At 42.0% G+C, this 22,277-nt stretch overlaps 1 protein-coding gene across 1 annotated transcript in view; it reads right to left on the bottom strand.

Moving 5' to 3' along the window:
- The window catches only part of Kcnu1 (potassium calcium-activated channel subfamily U member 1), a 72,343-nt gene extending 53,108 nt beyond the window's left edge, over positions 1 to 19,235 (bottom strand). The window contains exons 1-7 of the mRNA XM_036166917.1: positions 19,191 to 19,235; positions 15,855 to 15,974; positions 12,638 to 12,699; positions 11,533 to 11,623; positions 9,691 to 9,802; positions 8,233 to 8,308; positions 4,919 to 4,994 (exon numbers count right to left, since the gene is read on the bottom strand). Coding sequence (XP_036022810.1) covers positions 4,919 to 4,994; positions 8,233 to 8,308; positions 9,691 to 9,802; positions 11,533 to 11,623; positions 12,638 to 12,699; positions 15,855 to 15,974; positions 19,191 to 19,235 — 582 coding nt within the window. The remainder of the gene's footprint in view (positions 1 to 4,918; positions 4,995 to 8,232; positions 8,309 to 9,690; positions 9,803 to 11,532; positions 11,624 to 12,637; positions 12,700 to 15,854; positions 15,975 to 19,190) is intronic.
- Between the last annotated feature and the right edge of the window lie 3,042 nt (positions 19,236 to 22,277).

Genomic DNA, 22,277 nt, shown 5'->3' with positions numbered 1-22,277 from the left:
ATGCTGAGAAGTTAGCAGTGATTAAGAGGCCAATGTCATCGAGGTGAAATCTTCTGGGAAGTGTTTTTTGAGAGTGAGCACACAGAAACTGTGTTCCAGAGGTGGTAGTGTCAGAGTCACCCAGATGGTACTGGTTTTGAAAGCATGAAGGGGTCGTGGAGAAGCGCTTAGGTTTGTCATGATGAAGAGAGCCCAGGAGGGGTGAAAGTGCAGCCCAGTTGCAGAAGACCCAGCATTTTGGAGACGCCAGGACCATGGGATGACCACCAAGAATGGCAGTAGTCGTGGAGTGGAGCCTGCCCTAGCTTAGAAGACAATTGTGTGTACTGCAGAGGGCAAGTTGGAGAAGCGACCCAAGCCCTTTGGAAGAGTCCAGAAGATGGTGAGTGAATCCCAGATAATTGGATGCTAGCTATTTATACTGTTGGGAGTTTGGTTTTGCTTTGTTCAGATTGTGACTGGGCCCCTGGTTCTTCCCTCTTGAAGTGAAGGGGTATTTAATTTTTAATTTTTTATTTTTTGGTTTTTTGAGACAGGGTTTCTCTGTGTAGCTGTGTGCCTTTCCTGGAACTCACTTGGTAGCCCAGGCTGGCCTTGAACTCACAAAGATCCGCCTGGCTCTGCCTCCCGAGTGCTGGGATTAAAGGTGTGCACCATCACCGCCCGGCATTAATTTTTATTTTTATAGGAGCCCACAGCTGAAAGACTGTGAACTTTAAAAAGAGATTTTGGATTTTCAGAGACTGGATATTTTAGGGAGACTTAAGTTTTAATGTGTTTGAATTTGTGAGGACTGTTAGTACTTTTAAAGTTATTTATGTTTTGTATTGTGATATCAACATTAACGTGCCATCTTGGGGATAAACAAGAAAGGAGAACTTCTAATTAAAGAGTGATGTGTTTGTGTGCCAAGCTGCCAAGGGATCAGGTGTACTGGCTACTTTTATGTCAACCTGACACAGGCTAGAGTCATCTGAGAGAAGGGACCTCCACTGAGAAAATGCCTCTGTAAAGACTGGGTTGTAGACAAGCCTGTGGGGCATTTTCTTAATAACAGGGGAAGGGCCCAGCCCATTGTGGGTGGTGCCACCCCTGGGCTGGTGGTCCTGGTTCTCTAAGAAAACAGGCCGAACAACTGTTAGAGCAAGCCAGTAAGCAGCACCCCTCTATGGTCTCTGCATCCGCTCCTGCTCCAGGTTCCTGTCCTGTTTGGGTTCCTGTCCTGACTTCCTTCGATGATGAACATGATATGGAAGTGTAAGCCAAATAAACGCTTTCGTCGCAGCAATAGAAAATCTAAGACAGCAGGTGCACATACCAGCATGCCGCCATCATTTCCCTGGCTATGACATTTGTCTTTACATTCATTAATCACTCCATTTTCACCATGACTCTCCATTCCTAACTTCTTAGTTTAATTCACTCCCTCTGTGGTTTGATTTTTGAATCAGCACACATTTCTGAAAGGGGTGTTGCTTTTCCCTGCAGACTTATGATGCCAAGATATGTTTGCTTTCATACAGGCCTCATATCATCACCTGACATTAATCGATGCTACCAAGCAATCTGATGCTACTTCCTTTTGCTTCCTCCTAACAGTCTTTCCTTCTTCAGCTTGTCCTCTCTTCTTATCCTTGAAGATCAGGGACTGCTCCACACAGAGCAGAGAGGTTAGCTCCATCCCTGCATCGACAGAACTGGACTGAGCGAGAATCATGTGCCTACCAGGGAAGAAGCAACCATTACTGTCCCTGAATGCTACCAGACACATCATCAGGAACCTTTCCTGTAATGCCAATGAGAAGTCCTCAGGCTCAATGCAACACACAGGCATGCTTTATTTGACCTGTTAACTTTAGTAACTGGGAGTCATTTCCCCTAGTGCACAGTATGGCTTTTCATCTACAGACGCCAGACTTCAAGCATTCCTTTGGGAATGCTCGGTGTGTGTCTAGTGCATTAAGTTTCTTAGCCGGCTCTGCTGGACTGATTTAAGTTTTCTCCTCAGGTGGGTCTGTCTGTTCTCACACCCGTGCGTTCCCCACAGCGCTGTCCTCCTGACTTCTCAATCTGTTCTTTTTTCCTTTTGCATCTGGTTCCCTCTTTCTTTGCACTTGGCTTCTGTTCCACAGGACAGTTTATTCTTCTGATGTCTTTCAGTCTACTTGTTTAGCAATCCGTTAGTCACATGTTTTTCAGCCAAGGTTTTTGGAAGTGTTTTGTTTTTTGACAGTTTCATCCATGTACACGTGTGCATTGGTCATCTTCACCTCCCCGCGTTATGCATTCTCCCATGAATCCTTTCTTTGTCCAGTGAGACCTGCTCCTACTCTTGTGACTCTATGTTGTTGTTAGTGTTGTCTGGGAGGTTTTGTGTATGACTCTCGGAGTTCAATTAGGGTTGCTTTCATGAAGCTGAGTGAGGAGGGATTTACTGCCATGGGCAAGTTACCCCTGGCTAGTGCACTGATAGTCAAAATAGTTTATGCCTTTGTATGAAGGATCATGTTAGATTTTTATAGGCTCATCTGCACTTGTTCAAACAAGGAGATATTTCTCTTTTACTTTGTTTGTTTGTTTGTTTGTTTTCGGAGCTGAGGACCGAACCCAGGACCTTGTGCTTGCTAGGCAAGCGCTCTACCGCTGTCCCCGACCCCAAGGAAGTATTTTTCTTTTTCTTTCTTTCTTTTTTTTTTTTTAAGATTTATTTATTATGTATACAGCATGTATGACTGCAGGCCAGAAGAGGGCACCAGATCTCATTACAGATGGTTGTGAGCCACCATGTGGGTGCTGGGAACTGAACTCAGGACCTCAGTGCTCTTAACCTCTAAGCCATCTCTCCAGCCCTTTTTCTTAATTTTTCTATTGTTCCACTTGGCAAATTACATTAAGCAGCTTATAACCATTATATTCTGTAATTACCTTTTATTATTTAAGCTTAGGCATCATACAAATTTCTATCTAGTTAATACTCAAATTTGAATGGTATCAGTGGGGTGGTGGTGGTGGTGGTGTATGCTTTTAATCCCAGTTCTTGGGAGGCAGAGGTAGGTGGATCTCTGAGTTCAAGGCTAGCCTTGTCTATGTCTTGAACCCTAAAAAAAAAAAAAAAAAAAAATGGAGTAGTATCAATGTTTAGCTGAAGGATAGTGTCAGTACAGGATGGCAAGGCAGTGGGACAATCCTAACTTTGATTTGGGGATGTCATTTCTAACATCCTCTCAACAAAATCTATTTTCTGTGCTCTTGGATAAAGCTCTTTTAGTTTAGGTTTGTTTGTTTTAAATTTTTCTTTTGTTGTTGTTTACATTCTCAAAACCAGTGTGGTTCAAAATGGAACCCTCTTGTTCCCCAATCCTCTGATGGCTTCTCCTTTTTTTTCTTCGTAAACCCCTGCTGGAGACATGTCCTCACCTCGAGGACCGGCATGTCCAGCATGCGCCCATGCTCAGAGGCTGAAGCAGAGACTTTAAAGACTCATAGACATGTCTGGTCCAGCAGCACCTACACCCAGGCAGCAGCCATTCTGCTATGACCTTTGATGACCTTGAGAATAGAGTGTCCAAAAATAAATGAAAGAATTAGTCAAATAAAACATGCCTTTAGGCCACACTGAGCCCGAGAACATCTCACTGGAAGCAAAGGTACAGGATGTCTTAATGGTGTCTCCTGCAGAATTCTGGGACAGCAATAGTTGCTTCTGCCCTAGAAAGAATGTAACTCTTGGTCCAATACTACCACTGTGAAGAAGAGAATCTGCCCTTTCTGCCCTGACACTTCAAGGAAACCTCCCCCTGGCTGAACACTAAGGAGTGGTGTGCCCAGTTTCAGATTCCAAGGTTCTGTCAGAGACCGTGCTTAATGTCTGACTCTTTTCTTAAGAAGCTATGCTGTAGATCTTTTTATAGTCATTGTTTAAATTAATTTCAAGAGAGAGCCTCAAGTCAAAAAGCCTTTCGCTGTTTTATTTTTGTTTTTCAGAAAACATTCTGAAGACTTTTGGCACTGCATTTCAATTCTCCCATCTTCTCATAACTCAACTGTCCTGGAGCACTGAAGCCAGGAGTCTTTTCTATTGAGGAAATCTACAGTGTCTCATTCTGCAGGGTAGAAACAAGCCTTTCCCTGTGGATAGTTCCAGAGCACGGAAATATCCCTAAAGGGTAGCCACAAAGCTCTCTTTGCAATAGGAACTCAACCCCTCACAGCAACTATCCAGTTGTAATAATACTGGAATTCTTTCATTGTCTTTTTTTCCCAATAAAACCAAGAGCCTTGTACGGCAAGTGCTCTGCTCCGACTACACCCCAGCCCTTGCTTCATTCTTTCACTTTTATGCATTTATTTAAAACGTAAGAACCCCAAACTTCATGAAGATTTACCAATAAACCTTATGTAAGCCCCCCTGCCCAAAGACCAGGTAACCTCCTGGAATGCTGGAAGTTGTAGTTCTTAGAAGATAACAAAGCCACATGAGAAATAATGGTGACTGTATGATTTTGTCCTTAGAAAGCCCCACAACACGTGTCTTGTTGACTCTCACTGGGAACCCAGGGGTGGACCTGATCAGAGTCCATTTTTCTGGTCAGTACTTAATTAAAGCTTACTTCAAATTTGGCTCAAAATTGTGGAACTGGTTTTTCCTTCATGAATCTCAGGATTAACACTTACCTATGTGTTATAACTTTAGCCCTAATGAGATTTTTCACTAAGACCAGATTTTGAAATATCGGAAGAGGAAACAAAGCTATCTTGATGGTGGGAGATGCAAAAATTATGATAAATATGATGATGGGAAATAAAAAGTAAAACCAAAAAGGTAAAAGTAGAAAGATAAACCTTTGGTCTAGTCCAGTTTCAAAGAAAAAATGCTCACACTGGCGGATGCCATTGGGGACTGCAGTGATCTGCTTACCAGGTGAAGGAATCCTGCAGCTGTGAACCAGGTACTGAGAACTATTGACATGAGTTTGGAAAGCTTCACTGAATTACTAAAAGGACAAAGACAAAGAACTGTTAGGTCTCTGCAGGCAGGTTCTCAATCAACACAAACACATTGTTCTCCAAAAGCCCAGCTTTCTGCTCACAGCATGGCCCACAGACTGGAAGGTACAGCATCACCTGGGGCTCTGCCCTCACCTGTCAGTCTGCATGGTTACAGGGCCTCTGTATCATTCATGTATGCATTAAGAGTCTAAGAGATACATCCAGTATTATGCATTTCTTCAGACGTTATAGATTTTACTGTTACTGTCTATCAGTCTGGTGTTTTAAAGGCATACATGTGATCAGTACTCAACAAATATATAAGGTTATTAGAACAAAACGGCAGGAGTCCAGGCATGGTTTTGTAATGTAGATTACAGGAATGTAGTGACCCACGCTGGACTCATACCAGGATCCTTGAGGAAAAAGTACCCGAGAGGCTTAAGTCTGTCAAGGAAACCCTAGAGTTTAGCTGAAATAGCTGTAGTTTCTGGCCTGGCCATTTGTCATGTAAAAACAGTCTTTCCAGCCTTGACTTCCTCACAATGCATACTTAACTCTGAGATGCACTTAAGACTATAATATTGACATTTCTCGTAAGAATGTAGCAGTGTGTTGAAAGACATAGTTTGGGCCTTTATTATTGTCCTTTGGAGATATTTAGGTTGCACTATATTTAGCTGTAATGCTGGGGTTTGAACCCAGGACCTTGTAGATGCTAGGTAAACACTCTCCCATTAAGCCACACCCTAAGCTCATGGCTCTGCTTCTCTAAGCAATAGTTCACTGCAGCTGATGGATATCACCCGTGCTCAGGGGAGCTGTTGCACCTCTAAACCTGAGGAAATGTTTCTTATTTCAGTAGCCAACAAGAGGTGATTTTTTTAAATTGATTACATCTGTTCTTTCATAAACAGGCATAAAATGCATTGTAGTTACTGTCTCCTGCAACCCTCACTGATCATCCTGTCAATCCCCACCCTACCAGTCCTTTACCCAGATTTGCTGGCTCTTGATTTTGCCTTGTAACCCACTTAATTTAAACAGGGCCATCTTCTGAAGAGTGATTGGAACTGTCCATTGGAACCTAGTGGGGTCACCACTGGGTACACAACTGATTCTCCAGCTCTCCAAATTTATCAGTATACAACGGTTCATCAGTGAGGGGTATTAAGTACCCTCTGAGCCCCTCACTCCATCCATGCCTGATTGGCAACGGGTGCATTCTTGTGCAGACCCAGGGCAGACATCCATGGCTACTGTGAGATCACAAATACAATGGCTGTGTGTTGTATTTTCTTTCTTTTACTCTAGCCCCATGTTGGGTGCCAAAATGTTGTTGGCTGCTTTTTACTCTTTCGTTCTTTGGCTCTTTTAGGGGGCCTGCCACCCAGTTCCCAATAAAGCACACATGGAGGCGTATTCTTAATTATAAATGCCTGGCCTTCGTGTGGCTTGTTTCTTGCCAGCTTTCCTTAACTTTAAATCATCCCATCTACCTTCTGCCTCTGGGCTTTTTTCATTTTCTTTCTTGTATATATCTTATTTTCACTCTTACTCCATGGCTGGCTCTAGCCCCAACGTCCTCCTCTCCTACTCTCTTGTTCTTTCTTCTCTTCTTCACAGATTTCTCCTTCTATTAATTCTTCCTGCCTGCCAGCCCCACCTATCCTTTCTCCTGCCTCACTACTGGCTGTTCAGCTCTTTATGAGACCATCAGGTGTTTTAGACAGGCAATGTAACACAGCTTCACAGAATTAAACAAATCCAACATAAAAGAATGCAACATATCTTTGTGTCATTAAAAAAATGTTCCACAGCATAAACAAATGTAACACATCTTAAAATAATATTCCACGGGGCTGGAGAGACGGCTCAGTGGTTAAGAGCACTGGCTGTTCTTCCAGAGGTCCTGAGTTCAATTCCCAGCAACCACATGGTGGCTCACAACCAACTGGAATGAGATCTGGCTCCCTCTTCTGGCCTGCAAGCATGCATGTAGGCAGAACACTGTATGCATAATAAGTAAATAAATCTTTAAAAAGAAAAAATTCCACAACAGCTGTGTCTTGCTCAGAGATGGCATTTTGCAGCCTTCCTCCCTATCTTCTGGCTCTTACATTCATGCTTTCTGCTTCCTCTTCTGCAACATTCCCTGAACCTTACAGGGGATGGAGTATGTGTCTTATATTCAAGCAGGGCCGAGTACTCATGTATCACTTATTATCAGCACTTTGTACAGCCATGAGTCTCTGCACTCAACATTGATCACTAGAAAAAAAAAACGGTGTCTCTGATTAAGATTGAAAGTAGCATTTGTCTACGGTTATATAAATGTAATTATTTAGAAGGCAGTTTTACAGTACAAAATGTAGCTAGTAATAGCATTCCATCCATGTGCCCTTTGCCCCTATGATATCCCCTAGCATGGGTTTTAACCAGGTTCACAGTACCAGATACGGATTTCCCACAGAGCAGGTCTTGAACCCAAGCAGGGAGCTTGGATCCCATGATAGCAGTGCTGCTGCTGCAGGAGTGGGCGCATCGTGCCCGGGAAGGTGGTCTTATAGCTGTAGGGTTCCCAACTGTGTAAGACCATTGACGCCTTTTCTGCCCCAGCAGCTTACACAGCGTCTTCATGGGAAGACTAAAAAGCCTAGCCAGCAGGGAGGACACTTTCTGCTTAGTTCCAGGTGGATTTCTCTATATTATACAACTAAGGTGTGTGGTGTCTTCAGCAACTGGATCTTATCATCTATACCTTGTGGGAAATCAAGAGAAATGACAAGAGGCTGCATTGTTAGCGGGGGGGGGGGGGGGGGGGGGGGGGGGGGGGGGGGCAGTGGGAGCATTCTGGCACTGTCTAACAATCCCCAGCTTCTAGAACAGCTTTCTCCAGCCACACAGAGAGAGGTGATTCTTAATAACGAATGTGTGAGACCCAGACCTCTGTATTGGCTGACTGTTTTTGTTTTAGGTAGAGAGATCTGGAATGAAAATCAAAATGGTAATTTTGCAAAACAAGGAGCAAGCCATCTCTTTACAGGCACCGCCAAGCTTCCAGCCAGGGTGCTGCATGCTCCGTGGAGGAAGTGAGTGGGGGAGTGAGAGCACAGGTGGAGAGGGATGTCCCAGTTTTCACACCGGAATTCTGCTGGGAAGCAGAGAGCTGGCGGACCAGTTAATGTTTTCATTTCCCAGTCCAAACTGCGGAGCTGGCACGCCAGGCACTGCTGCAGTTACCTGGACTTGATGACATGGAGGATCTGTAAGATTTTTGGGAGTTCCAGCAACCGCAGAGCTCGTAGAAATCTGAAACCTACAAAGCAACCCGGAGAGAGCAGCCTGAAATATAACGTGATGGGGATGCACACGCACTTTCCTTTCCTGAAACCCTTACATATAATGTGCTGTCACATTACAGGTTAAGGGCATAAAGCTTGAATCCTGGTCCTGAAAGTTAACTGCTATTACCTAGAGGACCCACTTTTTTTTTTTTTTTTTTTTCCAAGACAGGGTTTCTCTGTGTAGCTTTGCGCCTTTCCTGGAACTCACTCTGTAGACCAGGCTGGCCTCGAACTCACAGAGATCCACCTGCTTCTGCCTCCCGAGTGCTGGGATTAAAGGTGCGCACTACCACCGCCCGGCCAGGGTACCCACTTCTATAGTTCCTCATCCATAAAGTGAGAATTATTATAGGACCCACCTTACAGCATTGTAGACCTGATCCCAAGCGCATGGACACCAGCCTTGCATGTAACAGTACTGTTCATTTTACTCTACTTTAGAATTTACAGGAAACTTGACAAGGGTCCATTAAGCTCCTGATTATTCAACTTTTCAATACTCCTAGTTTTACTTAATATAGTTTGTGAACAATAGCAAGAAATAGAATTGGTGGGCTTATTTATTTATTTGTTTGTTTGTTTGTTTATTTTTGGTTTTTCGAGACAGGGTTTCTCTGTGTAGCTTTTGGAGCCTGCCCTGGAACTCACTCTGTAGACCAGGCTGGCCTCGAAGTCACAGAGATTCACCTGCTTCTGCCTACCAAATGCTGGGATTAAAGGCGTGCACCACCACCGCCTGGCCAAATTGGTGTGTATTTTATAAAAAATAAACAAAACATAAAATTTTATAAAAACCAATTGTTAAAAGCCCATGCATCATCAATATACCCACCTTAAAGACAAAACAACTGATGAACAATTTAAAGACATGTTACAGCATATCTGAATATGATAATTGACCTTAAGAAGGCAGGGGAGGTCATTCTTTGAGTCCAAATGAGATCCCAGTATAAGGGTCCATGGGTGCTGGAGCCTTCCCTCCTCTGGTTGTAGATATAGTTATCCCATCAAAAACTACTGAACATTTGCTGTGTACCAGGTGTATTGCTACATGCCGAGATCAAGAAATGATTTCTGATCATTCTGGTGATGAAACATCCCAGCATCCGTGAGGCAGAGACAGGTGGAACTCTGTGAGTCCAAGGCCAGCCAGAGCTACATAGTGAGATCCTATCTCAAAATTAAAAAAAAAAAATGTTTCTGCAAAAATAGTACAAACTCTACAGTCAAGAGAAGGTTCTTTGAAAAGGCAGAGAGGTATTTAAAAAGAAAGATAAATATTCTAAATGAATGTTGAGCGGTTTGGGGTTAAAACGACATTGATACTAATTAGTGATTGCCACAGCACACTTACCTAGCCAATTACTCTTCAAATAATAAGAAATAAAGGTTGGTGGTATGGTAAAAATGTCTACGATTGAATTCATCTCCAACCAGAACTTGATCTTGTCATCAGCTGCCCAAAACTGAAATGGAAAGAAAACACCCAAATTCTATTACCTTTGGGATTTTTTTAAAAAGATTTTTAAATTATTTTATGGACATAAGTGTGCTCATATGTGTGTAAGGCTGCATGTGTGTATGTGCACCACGTGCAAGCCTGGCACCCACAGAGGCCAGAAGGCATCAGAACCTTCGGAACTGAAATTACACACAGTTGTAAACTGCCATGAGGGAACTGAATGCAGGTCCTCTCCAAAGCATCAAGTTTTCTTAACTGATGAGCTATTTCTCCATTACCTTCCTACCATCAAGAATTTTAAAGGGAATGTGAAGGGTAGTTCTTATTCAGCTACACTTCATTCATTAACTGAAGTTTTAATCTCATGCTATTTAACACAGATACAAACACATTTGTGCAAATACACAAATGCATACATATTACATAAAGAGATTGTACCTTGGGCTGAGTGTGGTGATACACACCTTTAATTCCAGCACTTGGGAGGCAGAGGCAGGTGGGTTTCTGTGAGTCTGAGGCCACCTTGGTCTACAAAGCGAGTTCCAGGACAGCCAGGGCTATATAGTGTGACCTGTCTCAAAAACAACCAACCAGAACAAAAGAAAAGCGAGAGAGAGAGAGAAATCATACTTTTTGGTTTTTTTTGGTTTTTTGAGACAGGGTTTCTCTGTGTAGCTTTGGAGGCTGTCCTGGAACTCGCTTTGTAGACCAGGCTGGCCTCGAACTCACAGAGATCCGCCTGCCTCTGAGTGCTGGGATTACAGGCATGTGCCACCACCGCCCGGCTTGAGAAATCATACTTTTAATGAGTGTTCTATTAATGAGCATATAATCATTTTACTTAGCGGACCCTAACTCTCACATTTAAACACTTTGAGCTTTCTACTGTTCCTAGAACTTTCTGATATATCTGTATAGAGACTATATACATTAATATAGGATATTTTATATATGTATATATTTCACTTTATAGATCTGTGTTTGTATGTCATATACATAGGGCTTATTATTTGGGGTCAGTGATGACATATGATTTAGGACAGTTTCCAGTGAAGAAGCTACAGCTTGCAGCAAGCTTGCCTGGCCATTGTGTTTTCTGAGCTTCTAAATTTAGATTTAGAACACTAAGTTTTGATCTGCAGATATGGCTCAGTGTTTAAAAGCACTTGCTGCTCTTGCAGATTCAGTTCCCAGCACCCCCATGGTGACTCAGAACCATCTGTGACCAGTTCCATGGAATGCCATACCCTCTTCTGGCCTCTGTGGGCACCACAGGCAAGTGGTGCCCAGACATACATGAAGACATAACACCCATACACATAAAACAAAATAAGTAGAGCTTAAAAACACTTGAAAAACAAATCAAAGATACAAATAAAAGATGGCACACATGCCATTAGTATAACAATGACATTCAAGTTTTACAAGCTTCTGTTAGTCAAACTTCCCCGGTGGAAGGCCAGAAGCCAGTAAGGACTGTAGACCTGGTGTTTAATAGTGGGGTTGTTTCCAGGAATTCTGGACCTGGCTTACACTTTCAAGCACAGCAAGCGAGGGTTTTAGGTCTCACTAAATATTTAACAGCTTAGTGTATAGATCTACCTTTAGAGCCCGAGAACCAAGGGAGATTGGATAACTGGGGAACAAACTGGTCTCTTTACATTGCTTCTCTGTATGTGTGTGTGTGTGTGTGGGGGGGGGGTTGTAGTTGTTATCATTTACCTAGGTACTTACCCTCAACCCAAAATAGAAACTGAAGAAAGCATTGAAACTCAAATCAACAGGGAGGGTTTTGTCTTCAGATATAGAACACATTCCAGTGGGGCTGAAAAGAAATGGGACCATTTTGCAAAGATGAAGATTGAAAACCTATGTCTACAGAGGAGAGTTAAGGGCAGGGCAGGCAATGCACATATTTAACGTGAGTGCTCCATTCAAGAAAGACTCCTGCTCACACCTGCATGGAATTATCCTCCTTTGGGGAGTGGAACTATGACTAAGTGAAGCCACTAGACCATCCCTGGAGCTGAGAACAGTGGGAGAATGGCCCTCCACTCCATTACAGAGCTTATCAATTCCACCTCAACTTCGTAAGCGCAGATCCAGAATTTTATGGTCCTTTGCGGTGCGGTTGAAAAATCATCTATCTAGTCAGGATTTTGCAAATCAAAGGCAGCTCCTAAAATATGTGTCAGGAATTTACAAAGCAAAGACTACCATTTCCCTAGGTTTTCTAAAGTAGCGTGGCTTTTTGTAGCCTGCAATTCTTAATTTTACCCCAGCTGGGTATTTAATATATAATATGCAAAATATAATATAATGTTCAGAGGTTTGGCATGAAGTTTAAATTAGACTGAGTTTAGTTTTTTAAAAATATTGCCCTAGCCTTAAGATAAATAAGAAGGGGAAGACTTCAAAGAACCGATCCAAGGTTGAAGTTTCCAAACCACACAAAGGTCTCTGAAGCCTAACAGAGACTCCAAGATACCCCAGGACTTCTTTCTCAACTTGTGAGGAATTCAAAGCGGCCCCATGTGAGGGAGCTGACAGGTGGAAGTTTTGAGTCCCAGAAGCTCTGAAGTATAGCTGTATACCCCACCCCAACACTGGCAATGGGGCGGGGGTGGGGGGGCAAAATGCAGGGCAAATGCACGCGCTTACCACAGAACTGGAGTCAGCGCTCACGAGGGGGCAGCTACACACTTACCATTTTGATTTAGCTTCTGTGAGGGGTGGGAGGCTGGGGGGGGGTGCGCACATGCAAGCAAAACTCTATTTGACATCTAAAGCAATTAAATTACTGATAAAGCAGATAATAATAACTGGGGTTTTTACTCACTCTGTTGAATTGATGAAATAGATTATAAGAGAGCCGATGCTTAGTACAAAGACAAGGATCACCTGAAAACAGAAAAGGACAGGGACAAGATGCTCTTTTATTGACATGGACTAAATAAATAAGCCCATGAAATTGTGTTTTCTATTTTAATAAAGTAAATATTATAGTGTATTTTTATTACTATGCAGGGAAGGAGGAAATTGGCTTTCCCTTACCTCACCTATGTGTGTAGCACTATGTTCAACATTCATTTATGCCAGTATTCATTCATTCATTCATTCATTGAAGAAAAGCGGATGAAGCTTTACACTAACTCAACATGTATTCATTTTACTTAACTTTAACTCTCTCACACACACGAGTTCAGTGAATGCTTACTGAGCGCTCAGCACGTGTCACGTGCCTCGTTTCATGATAGAAATGAGGGCTAATAAATGACAGTCTGGGACTTGAACTGCCCGTGATGTGTGTCCTTGTGGACATTTCCCTACCCGGGAAGATGTTATGTGAGAACAAAGTGAGTGTGCTTTTACTCTGCCAGTTCATCTGGAATATGGGGCACACACATCGGTGGAACAGAGCCAGGAAGCTGCCTGTGCAAAGCCCCCAGCAGGAGGGGGTACATCCAAGAGGGTAATGGGGGTGAGTATGTTTGTAATACAGTCTATACATGCATTAAATTGTCCCCCCAAATCAGCTATCTTTCTTATATACCCAGGACTCTCTGTCCAGGGTGGTACCACCTGTAGTGGGCTGGGCACTCCCACGTCAAACGTTCATCAGGAAAATGCTAACAATTGATGAAAAGATGCCACGAATTTGAAGGAAAGCAGGGACGGGGTACATGGGAGGGTTCAGAACTTAGAAAGGTCAGAATTTTGTAATTAAAATAAAGTCTTAAAAATAAACAAGAAAGGTTGGGGATTTAGCTCAGTGGTAGAGCGCTTGCCTAGCAAGCACAAGGCCCTGGGTTTGATCATCAGCTCAAAAAATAAATAAATAAATAAATAAAATAAATAAACAAGAAAAAGAAAATGCCTACAGACTAAGTATATTCTCAAACAAATATAAGAATAAAAATCCCACTATATATATATATATATATATATATATATATATATATATATATATATATATATATATGTTGGAATAGAATTATCCATAATAAAGGGACCAAAAAGATAATAAATAATTAAAATGCAAATATCAGCTAATATTTAATATACCCTAAGTGGTTTGCATATATTATTATCTAATTCTCTATAATACTCCAAGAAGGCCTTATAAATCTCCTTTACAGTCATTGTATATAGCTGAAATTCAATTTATAAAAATCAGTTTATAAGGGCTAGAGAGATGGCTCAGCAGTTAAAAGCACTGGCTGCTTTTCCAGAGGTCCTGAGTTTGATTCCCAGCAACTACATGGTGGCTCACAACCATCTGTAATGAGAACTGGTGCCCTCTTCTGGCCTGCAGGCATACATGCAGACAGAATGCTGTATACATAACAAGTTAAAAAAAATATTTAAAAAGAAAAAAAATCAGCTTATAAAAAGTCAGCAAGCAGCAGGTTGAATGTAAAGAGTGACCCCCAAGCCCAGACTGCCCTCCTCGAGGTCAGAGCAGGAAAACCCCCACCTGTCTGTGACCTGTACTCCGCTGACATTTTCTGGCTCAAGCTGGCTCCCCATCCCTGTATCCCCTGCAAAGCCGGAGAACACAAATCTTCCAGGCCAGGTTTAGCCCAAAAGAGACTGGAGAAGACCAGCTCCTGCAACCAGTGGCACTGAGGACAGCCGAGAAGAGTGTGCACACCAAGGAACAAGAAATGGCCGCAGTTACCTGCCGTGGATTGACCAAGATTGGCCTGTGGCCCTCCTGGGTGTCCACTGGGCCTGTCAGCGTCCACTGAAAAATCTCCCTGGTAAACTAAAAACAAAGTGTGTTGTCTAAAAAAGACAAGAACAAAAATCCAGCTCTATGACATCTGCAAGAGACAAGGGTCAGAGGAAATAGGACAAAGGGGTTGGAAGGGAACAAAAGTAGAATTTGTATTATGCTGATACTGTGTTATAAGATATGCCAGAAGAAAACGGATAGTCACTATTGGCTAAGAACACTAACAAGACAGTTTAATAAGTCACTCTTTGCAAGTAAGACTATACCATTCAAATTCTGGTGGAAATGGAAGACATCCAATAAAAAAAAAAAAAAATGAAGGTTTTGACACGCCCCTTTCAATCATTCAGCAACTAATTAGGGAGACTGAAAATACATATAATACTGTATGGGTATCAGACAACACATATTCTTTCACAATCCATTAAGTGGTAGTAGAAGTTGATTGTGTGCTAGGCAATGAAGCATTTCCCATATATCGTACAAAAAGGCAGTGGTTAAAAACAGTCATCCTTGGATCGTAGCTTTCTTGTGGTGATATTTTGTTTGTGTGCTAACAAATAAAGCTTGCCTGGAGATCAGAGTGCTGAGCTAACCACTAGAGGCCAGGCAGTGGTGGCACATGTCTTTAATCCCAGCACTTGGGATCTCATGTCTTTGATCCCAGTACTTGGGAGGCACACACCTTTAATCCCAGCACTTGGGAGGAAGAAACAGGAAGTGATATGGCTGGGCAGAGAGAGAGGAAGTGATAAGGCAGGGTGGAGACAGGTTCTTGGCCCCCGTTTGGTTGGTCCATGGATTCGGCAGAGGTAAGAAGTCTGGTGGCTGGCTGCTCTGCTGTTCTGATCTTTCAGCTGTCATCCTTGATGTCTGACTCCACGTTTTCATTATTAAGACCAATCAGAATTCATGCTACACTTTCCTTCTTAGAAACTAGAAAAATTAGCCACCTAATCAAAGCCCCTTCGCCTCTCCAGGAAAGTCAAAGCATACAACACTTTCCAAACAGATGTTTTTTTCTGTATTTATGTTCTAGACACATCTCTAGGACAAGCACAAAGTGCACGAGACTTTACTAATGAAACTTTCCTCCTAGCAGAGGGGCAAACGATAAGTATAAACTCTAAGTAATTTTGCTCACTTAGAGAAAAATAAAGCAGATTGATGACTAGAGCACCCTACACACAGTGCTTAAACACAGCTAAAACCACCACAGAAAAGAAGATGCCCACCTGTGTGACCAAAGTACAGAGGGGACTATGATCACGTCACGGCTACAGTTCAATGGCATATGAACAGTGTAAGTGAAACTCACCAACACTTGCCCCACGAAGGTCTGTGCAGAAAGCAACAATTCTATGCGGTCATGAAATACTCTATAAAAGTAAAATCTTCTTAAAGGATTAAGGCCACTTCTCTCTGATGAGAACAGTTTCTGTGAGCAAGAAAAAGGAATGGCCAGTGAGCTACAGCTCAAGAGAAAGGATCCCTCTTTAGGCTGAGGAGGTATTGTCATGGTATTAGTCAGAAATAATTCTGCCTTCCCCAACCCAGGAAACGAACACTGTGACCACTAAACACTTCCTAGAGCAGTCAACTAGAGAGATTTCTAAATGCTACAAACTACACACACACACCAAACACAAAACACACACACACACACACACACACACACACACACACACACACACACACACACAGAATATGTTTACCATACACATTAATCTGCAGAGTATCAGAATTCTTTCCCCAATAATTTTATAACATTGTTTAAAGTCTTGTCTTCAAAAGTTTTCTTTATTTTTATTTATGTATATGGGTGTTTTGCCTGAATGTAATGTCTGTCCACCATGCATGTGCCTGGTGCCCAGGGTAGCCAGAAGAGGGCATCAGATCCTTTGGAACTAGAAGTAGAGACAGTTGTGAGTCTCCATGTGGGTGCTGGGAATTGAACCCAGATCCTCCGGAAGAGCACCCAGTGCTCTTAACCCCTGAGGCCATCCCTCCAGCCCTGTTTAAAGTCTTTAAAGTAGAAACAACTGCAGAGCAAACTGGCTTATCAATAAAATCTATGAACTTCAATACTAGATAGTCTCATATACAAAATATAAAATCCATATTACTAATAACCTTAACTTTCTATTCTTATTTCAAACTATGTTACTTTATGCCACCTTAACATTAAGAGATAAAATTTGCAATATTAATTATGATGCACACATAAAAATGTGCTCTATTACAAAAAACTACTATAATCTCTTCCAGGAAGAAACTAAAGTTTAAGAAGTGAAAATGATACAAACTACAGAGGGCTTGATGCAGTTCTTCCACTGAGCTGATTGTGGTGGCCCACGCCTGTAATCCCAGCACTCAGGAGGCAGAGCCAGGCGGATCTCTGTGAGTTCAAGGCCAGCCTGGGCTACCGAGCGAGATCCAGGTCAACAACAACAAAAGATAAAAAAAAAATTAGAAAAAAATAAAGAGGAATTTCAAACAATGTCATCTTCATAAAGCATCATTTGTTCCCATTGCCATTTGTTCCAATCATTTGTTCCCATTGCCATCATTTATTCCAATCATTTGTTCCCATTGCCATCATTTGTTCCAATCATTTGTTCCCATTGCCATCATTTATTCCAATCATTTGTTCCCATTGCCATCATTTATTCCAATCATTTGTTCCCATTGCCATTTGTTCCAATCATTTGTTCCCATTGCCATCATTTATTCCAATCATTTGTTCCCATTGCCATCATTTGTTCCAATCATTTGTTCCCATTGCCATCATTTATTCCAATCATTTGTTCCCATTGCCATCATTTATTCCAATCATTTGTTCCCATTGCCATTTGTTCCAATCATTTGTTCCCATTGCCATCATTTGTTCCAATCATTTGTTCCCATTGTCATCATTTGTTCCCATTGCCATCATTTGTTCCCATTGTCATCAGTTGTTCCAATCATTTGTTCCCATCATTTGTTCCCATTGTCATCATTTGTTCCAATCATTTGTTCCAATCATTTGTTCCCATTGCCATCATTTATTCCAATCATTTGTTCCCATTGCCATCATTTATTCCAATCATTTGTTCCCATTGCCATTTGTTCCAATCATTTGTTCCCATTGCCATCATTTGTTCCAATCATTTGTTCCCATTGTCATCATTTGTTCCCATTGCCATCATTTGTTCCCATTGTCATCATTTGTTCCAATCATTTGTTCCCATTGTCATCATTTGTTCCAATCATTTGTTCCCATTGTCATCATTTGTTCCAATCATTTGTTCCAATCATTTGTTCCCATTGTCATCATTTGTTCCCATTGCCATCATTTGTTCCCATTGCCATCATTTGTTCCAATCATTTGTTCCCATTGCCATCATTTGTTCCCATTGCCATCATTTGTTCCCATTGCCATCATTTGTTCCAATCATTTGTTCCCATTGTCATCATTTGTTCCAATCATTTGTTCCCGTTGTCATCATTTGTTCCCATTGCCATCATTTGTTCCCATTGTCATCATTTGTTCCAATCATTTGTTCCCATTGTCACCATGTATTCCAATCAGTTGTTCCCATTGCCACCATTTGTTCTAATCATTTGTTCCTATTGTTATCATTGGTTCCCGTTGTCATCATTTGTTCCCATTGCCATCATTTGTTCCAATCATTTGTTCCTGTTGTCATTTGTTCCCATTGCCATCAGTTGTTCCCATTGCCATCATTTGTTCCAATCATTTGTTCCTGTTGTCATCATTTGTTCCTATTGCCATCATTTGTTCCAATCATTTGTTCCTATTGTTATCATTTGTTCCAATCAATTGTTCCTATTGTAATCATTTGTTCCCATTGTCATCAGTTGTTCCCATTGTCATCATTTGTTCCTATTGTTATCATTGGTTCCTGTTATCATTTGTTCCAATCATTTGTTCCTATTGTAATCATTTGTTCCCATTGTCATCAGTTGTTCCCATTGTCATCATTTGTTCCAATCATTTGTTCCCATGTCATCATTTGTTCCAATCAATTGTTCCTATTGTTATCATTGGTTCCCGTTGTCATCATTTGCCAGCAGTTAATCACATCAACCTTTGCAAAGTGAGTTAGGCTCCAGTAAACACTCAGGCAATTGTGGCTGGTGTAGGTAACACATAAACACACACAAAGCACATAAGTGTACACATACAGACACATACGAATCATGCATGAAGACTATTCAAAAGAAAGACTGCGTGGCTGTCTGTACCTCTACAACTCCCTTTAATAGTTAACAAAACCCTCTGAAACAGGGTCTCATGGAGCCTAGGCTGATCTCAAGCCTACACTGGACATACAGTCTTTGTAGCTCTGGCTGACCTGGAACTTGCTATGTAGACCATTATGTTCTTCTTTAAAATTATATATATTCTCTCTCTCCTCTCTCTCTCTCTCTCTCTCTCTCTCTCTCTCTCTCTCTCTCTCTCCCTCCCTCCCTCCCTCCCTCCCTCCCTCCCTCCCTCCCTCCTTCTCTCTCTATCTCTCTCTAACACACAGCAATCTTCCGGCCTCAAGTGACTAACCCACAAAGTACCACATTTGGCCCTAACTATCAATGTTTACGGAAGTTTTCTCAGAACAGAGACTCTGGTACGTCCATCGTCATCCATGCTCACCAAGTTTTGCACTGGTGGCCTTGGGCCCTGCTTCCTGCCCTTCATGACGCATCAGGCTCATTAGCCTGAAAAATCAAGGAAGGCCTGAACTGCTTGCTAAACACAGACATGTGCCAAACTTAGCTCCAATCTTCACACATAGATGTCCCAAGCAAGGGAACTGACCAAGATGCCTCCTGAACACTTGATGTTTTCCCATTTTTTTGTGATTTTCAAGATTATTCTGGAAAGGACTAAGATGACGAGTCCCCCGAAGAAAGTCACGAAGGAGGAGAGAATAAAGGCTGCTTGGATTTCAGTACTGCAGGACTTTTCCTCCAATTTTTTTTTACTCAAATTGTCTAGCTGTGGGTAAAACATCTTGAGACCACACTGTTGGCCATTCTATGATGTCACGGTCACTTGGCAACAGTGTATTGCATCATCTTAAGACTGGATGTAAAAGCCAATGGGAAGTTCAAGGGACAAGAGTTTGGTGAAACCCACACTGCAGTTAACCGCTAGAAAACGGTAGGGCCTACCAAGGGCAGTCGTCAGTAGATGGGGATTCTAGACCCCATGGATACTTATCTGTGCCCTGGAGGAAGTATATACTCTGGGGCTGTTAGCAGCTGGCTGCCCATTTCAATGGACCTGTTTAGTCAAACACCTTCCAATTTTGTTTCTGGTGAAATACATCCAATGATCTCAAAACTGGTTCTGCGTCTTTCTGAGACAACCTTACAGTCTTGATAACTTTAGAAAAAAAAATTCTTAAAGATTTGGGTTGTGTTTATTCTTTTAAAAAGCTGTAGGTAGATAGTAAATTTAAATATCTAAGATACAACATGAAGACTGGTTATTAATGTTGAAATTTGTATGTTTTTGCTGAGAGAGTGGAAGGGTGGATTCTGGGTGTTCTGGACACACATTGTCATATGCACACCCATACACACAGTAACTATGAAATGGTGTGTTTGATGGCAATTAACCATTTAAATATGTATAAATAGTTAAGAACACCAAAAACATATCTATTTCAAAAAATCATTTAAAAATTATTATATATGTGGAGATATAATTTTGTTTGTCTTTTAAATACGAATGGCTTATGATTATATAGGTATTATATAAAGTACTTCCATTGGTAATGTCATTGGTTGCTTGATGCAAGATCCTCAAACTGCCCCCACCCCATCTATTCTTGGTCAAATCCTCCTCTTTCTTGTTTTTACCTCTGTCCTATCAGTAAAACCTCTGGACCAACAAAGTTCAGAAGGAGATGACTCCCTTTTCTGTCATGCCTTATCATTTATATGAGTGGTAGGTGGAGTTTTAACTTCCAGTGGTGAGCCTGTCTGGTCTCATCCTAGATGATAGGACACGAGGCGATGAGAAACAGGAAAACAGTGTGCTCCTCAGCAGCCCATCCTGATCACTTGTGTAGCACGCTGTCTCCAGGAGACAACAGAGGCATTTCTTGGACTGCTGTCACAGTTCTATTCCTTCCTCTTAAGCTTTTCTGTCATTTCTACTACACTCCGCCATTGGGCTGTAGCAGCAACATGACCCTCCCTGGTCTACGTGTCAGAAGGTCTGAGTGTGGTGATACGTTGTGTACCCTAATAAGATTTACCTGAAGATCAGAGACAAAGGAACAAGCCACCTCTCACCTCTAGAACTCCTCAGCCTGGAAAAACCTTTAGTTCCTGTCTCCTCGCACCTTATATACCTTCTCCACCCAGCCATCACTCCCTTCCTAGTGCTGGGATTAATGGCGTGTGTGCTTCCCAAATACTGCGATTAAAAGCACGTGCCACCACCACCAGGCTGTTTTCTCTCCTAGACTGAGTCAATCTCATGGAGTCCAGGGTGGCTTTGAACTCACAGAGATTCAGACAGATCTCTGCCTCCTGAGTGCTGGGATTAAAAGCATTCGCCAATACTGTCCGGCCTCTATGTTTAATCTAGTGGCTTGTTCTGTTCTCTGATCTTCAGGCAAATTTTATTAGGGTACACAATATATCACCACATCTGAGCGCCAGCCCAGGCCCTTCTGTTGAGTCACTATGCAAGATCTATGTCAATCATGATGATTACTTGATAGAATTATTAATGGCATTCTATGAGGGTTTGTTTGTTTGGTTGGCTGGTTGGTTGTTTTTTGAGACTGGATCTCTCTGTATCCCTGGCTGTCCTAGAACTCCCTCTGTTGACCAGGCTGGCCTCAAAATCCGAGATATGCCTGCCTCTGCCTCCCAAATGCTGGGATTAAAGGCGTGTACCATCACCACCTGGCTGGCATTCTATATTTAAAGAGCATACTTAAAACTAATTACAAGAAAAGATGTTATGCTAAGTATGGTGGCACAGTATTCCAGACACTGAAGTAAGAGGATCATGAGTTTGAGGCCAGCCTGAGCTACATAGTGAGGCTTGTTTAAAAAAAAAAAAAAAAAAAAAAAAAAGGAATCAAGTGCTTTTAAAGGTATAGTTTATTCATGCTGCTAGCTAGCTTCAAATCTGATAACTTCATGGCACTACTGAGTTATTTTGTCATGGTAGGTAATCTCTGTTTGGAGATTGGGAGGTGGATAACTCCACAGCAATATTACCCTCTACAATTACTAAGAAAGTATTTTGCTTATGCCTGAAAAGCTAATAAGAATGAAAAGCAGTAGATACTCTTTTGAATATCTACTATAAGCCAGAATGTCAAATGTTGTGGGGCACATGTGCAGGTACATCCTTTTTTGCTTTTCTTCTTTCTTTTTTTTTGGGGGGGGGGTTGAAGACAGGGTTTCTCTGTATAGCTTTGGCGCCTGAAATTTGCTCAGTAGACCAGGCTGCCCTCAAACTCACAGAGATCCACCTGCTTCAGCCTCCCAAGTGCCAGGGTTAAAGGCTTGCACCCCCGCCTCCTGCCTTTTAAGACTTAAAAAGTAAAGAAACTTTTAAAAATACACAGGCAACTGCTTCATCCTCGAACTAGAAAAAAAAATATTTTAAGGTGCTTAAAGAACAAGGGAGAGAAGTGGGTGCTGAAACACGGTCATATGATAGAGGAGGAGAACACCAGGGGTGGGAAGGTTTGGGTGGGGCTGGAGT

Source organism: Onychomys torridus, chromosome 17, assembly GCF_903995425.1.
Source record: "Onychomys torridus chromosome 17, mOncTor1.1, whole genome shotgun sequence".
NCBI classification, from domain to species: Eukaryota; Metazoa; Chordata; class Mammalia; order Rodentia; family Cricetidae; genus Onychomys; species Onychomys torridus.
This window is presented reverse-complemented; position numbering and strand designations above follow the sequence as displayed.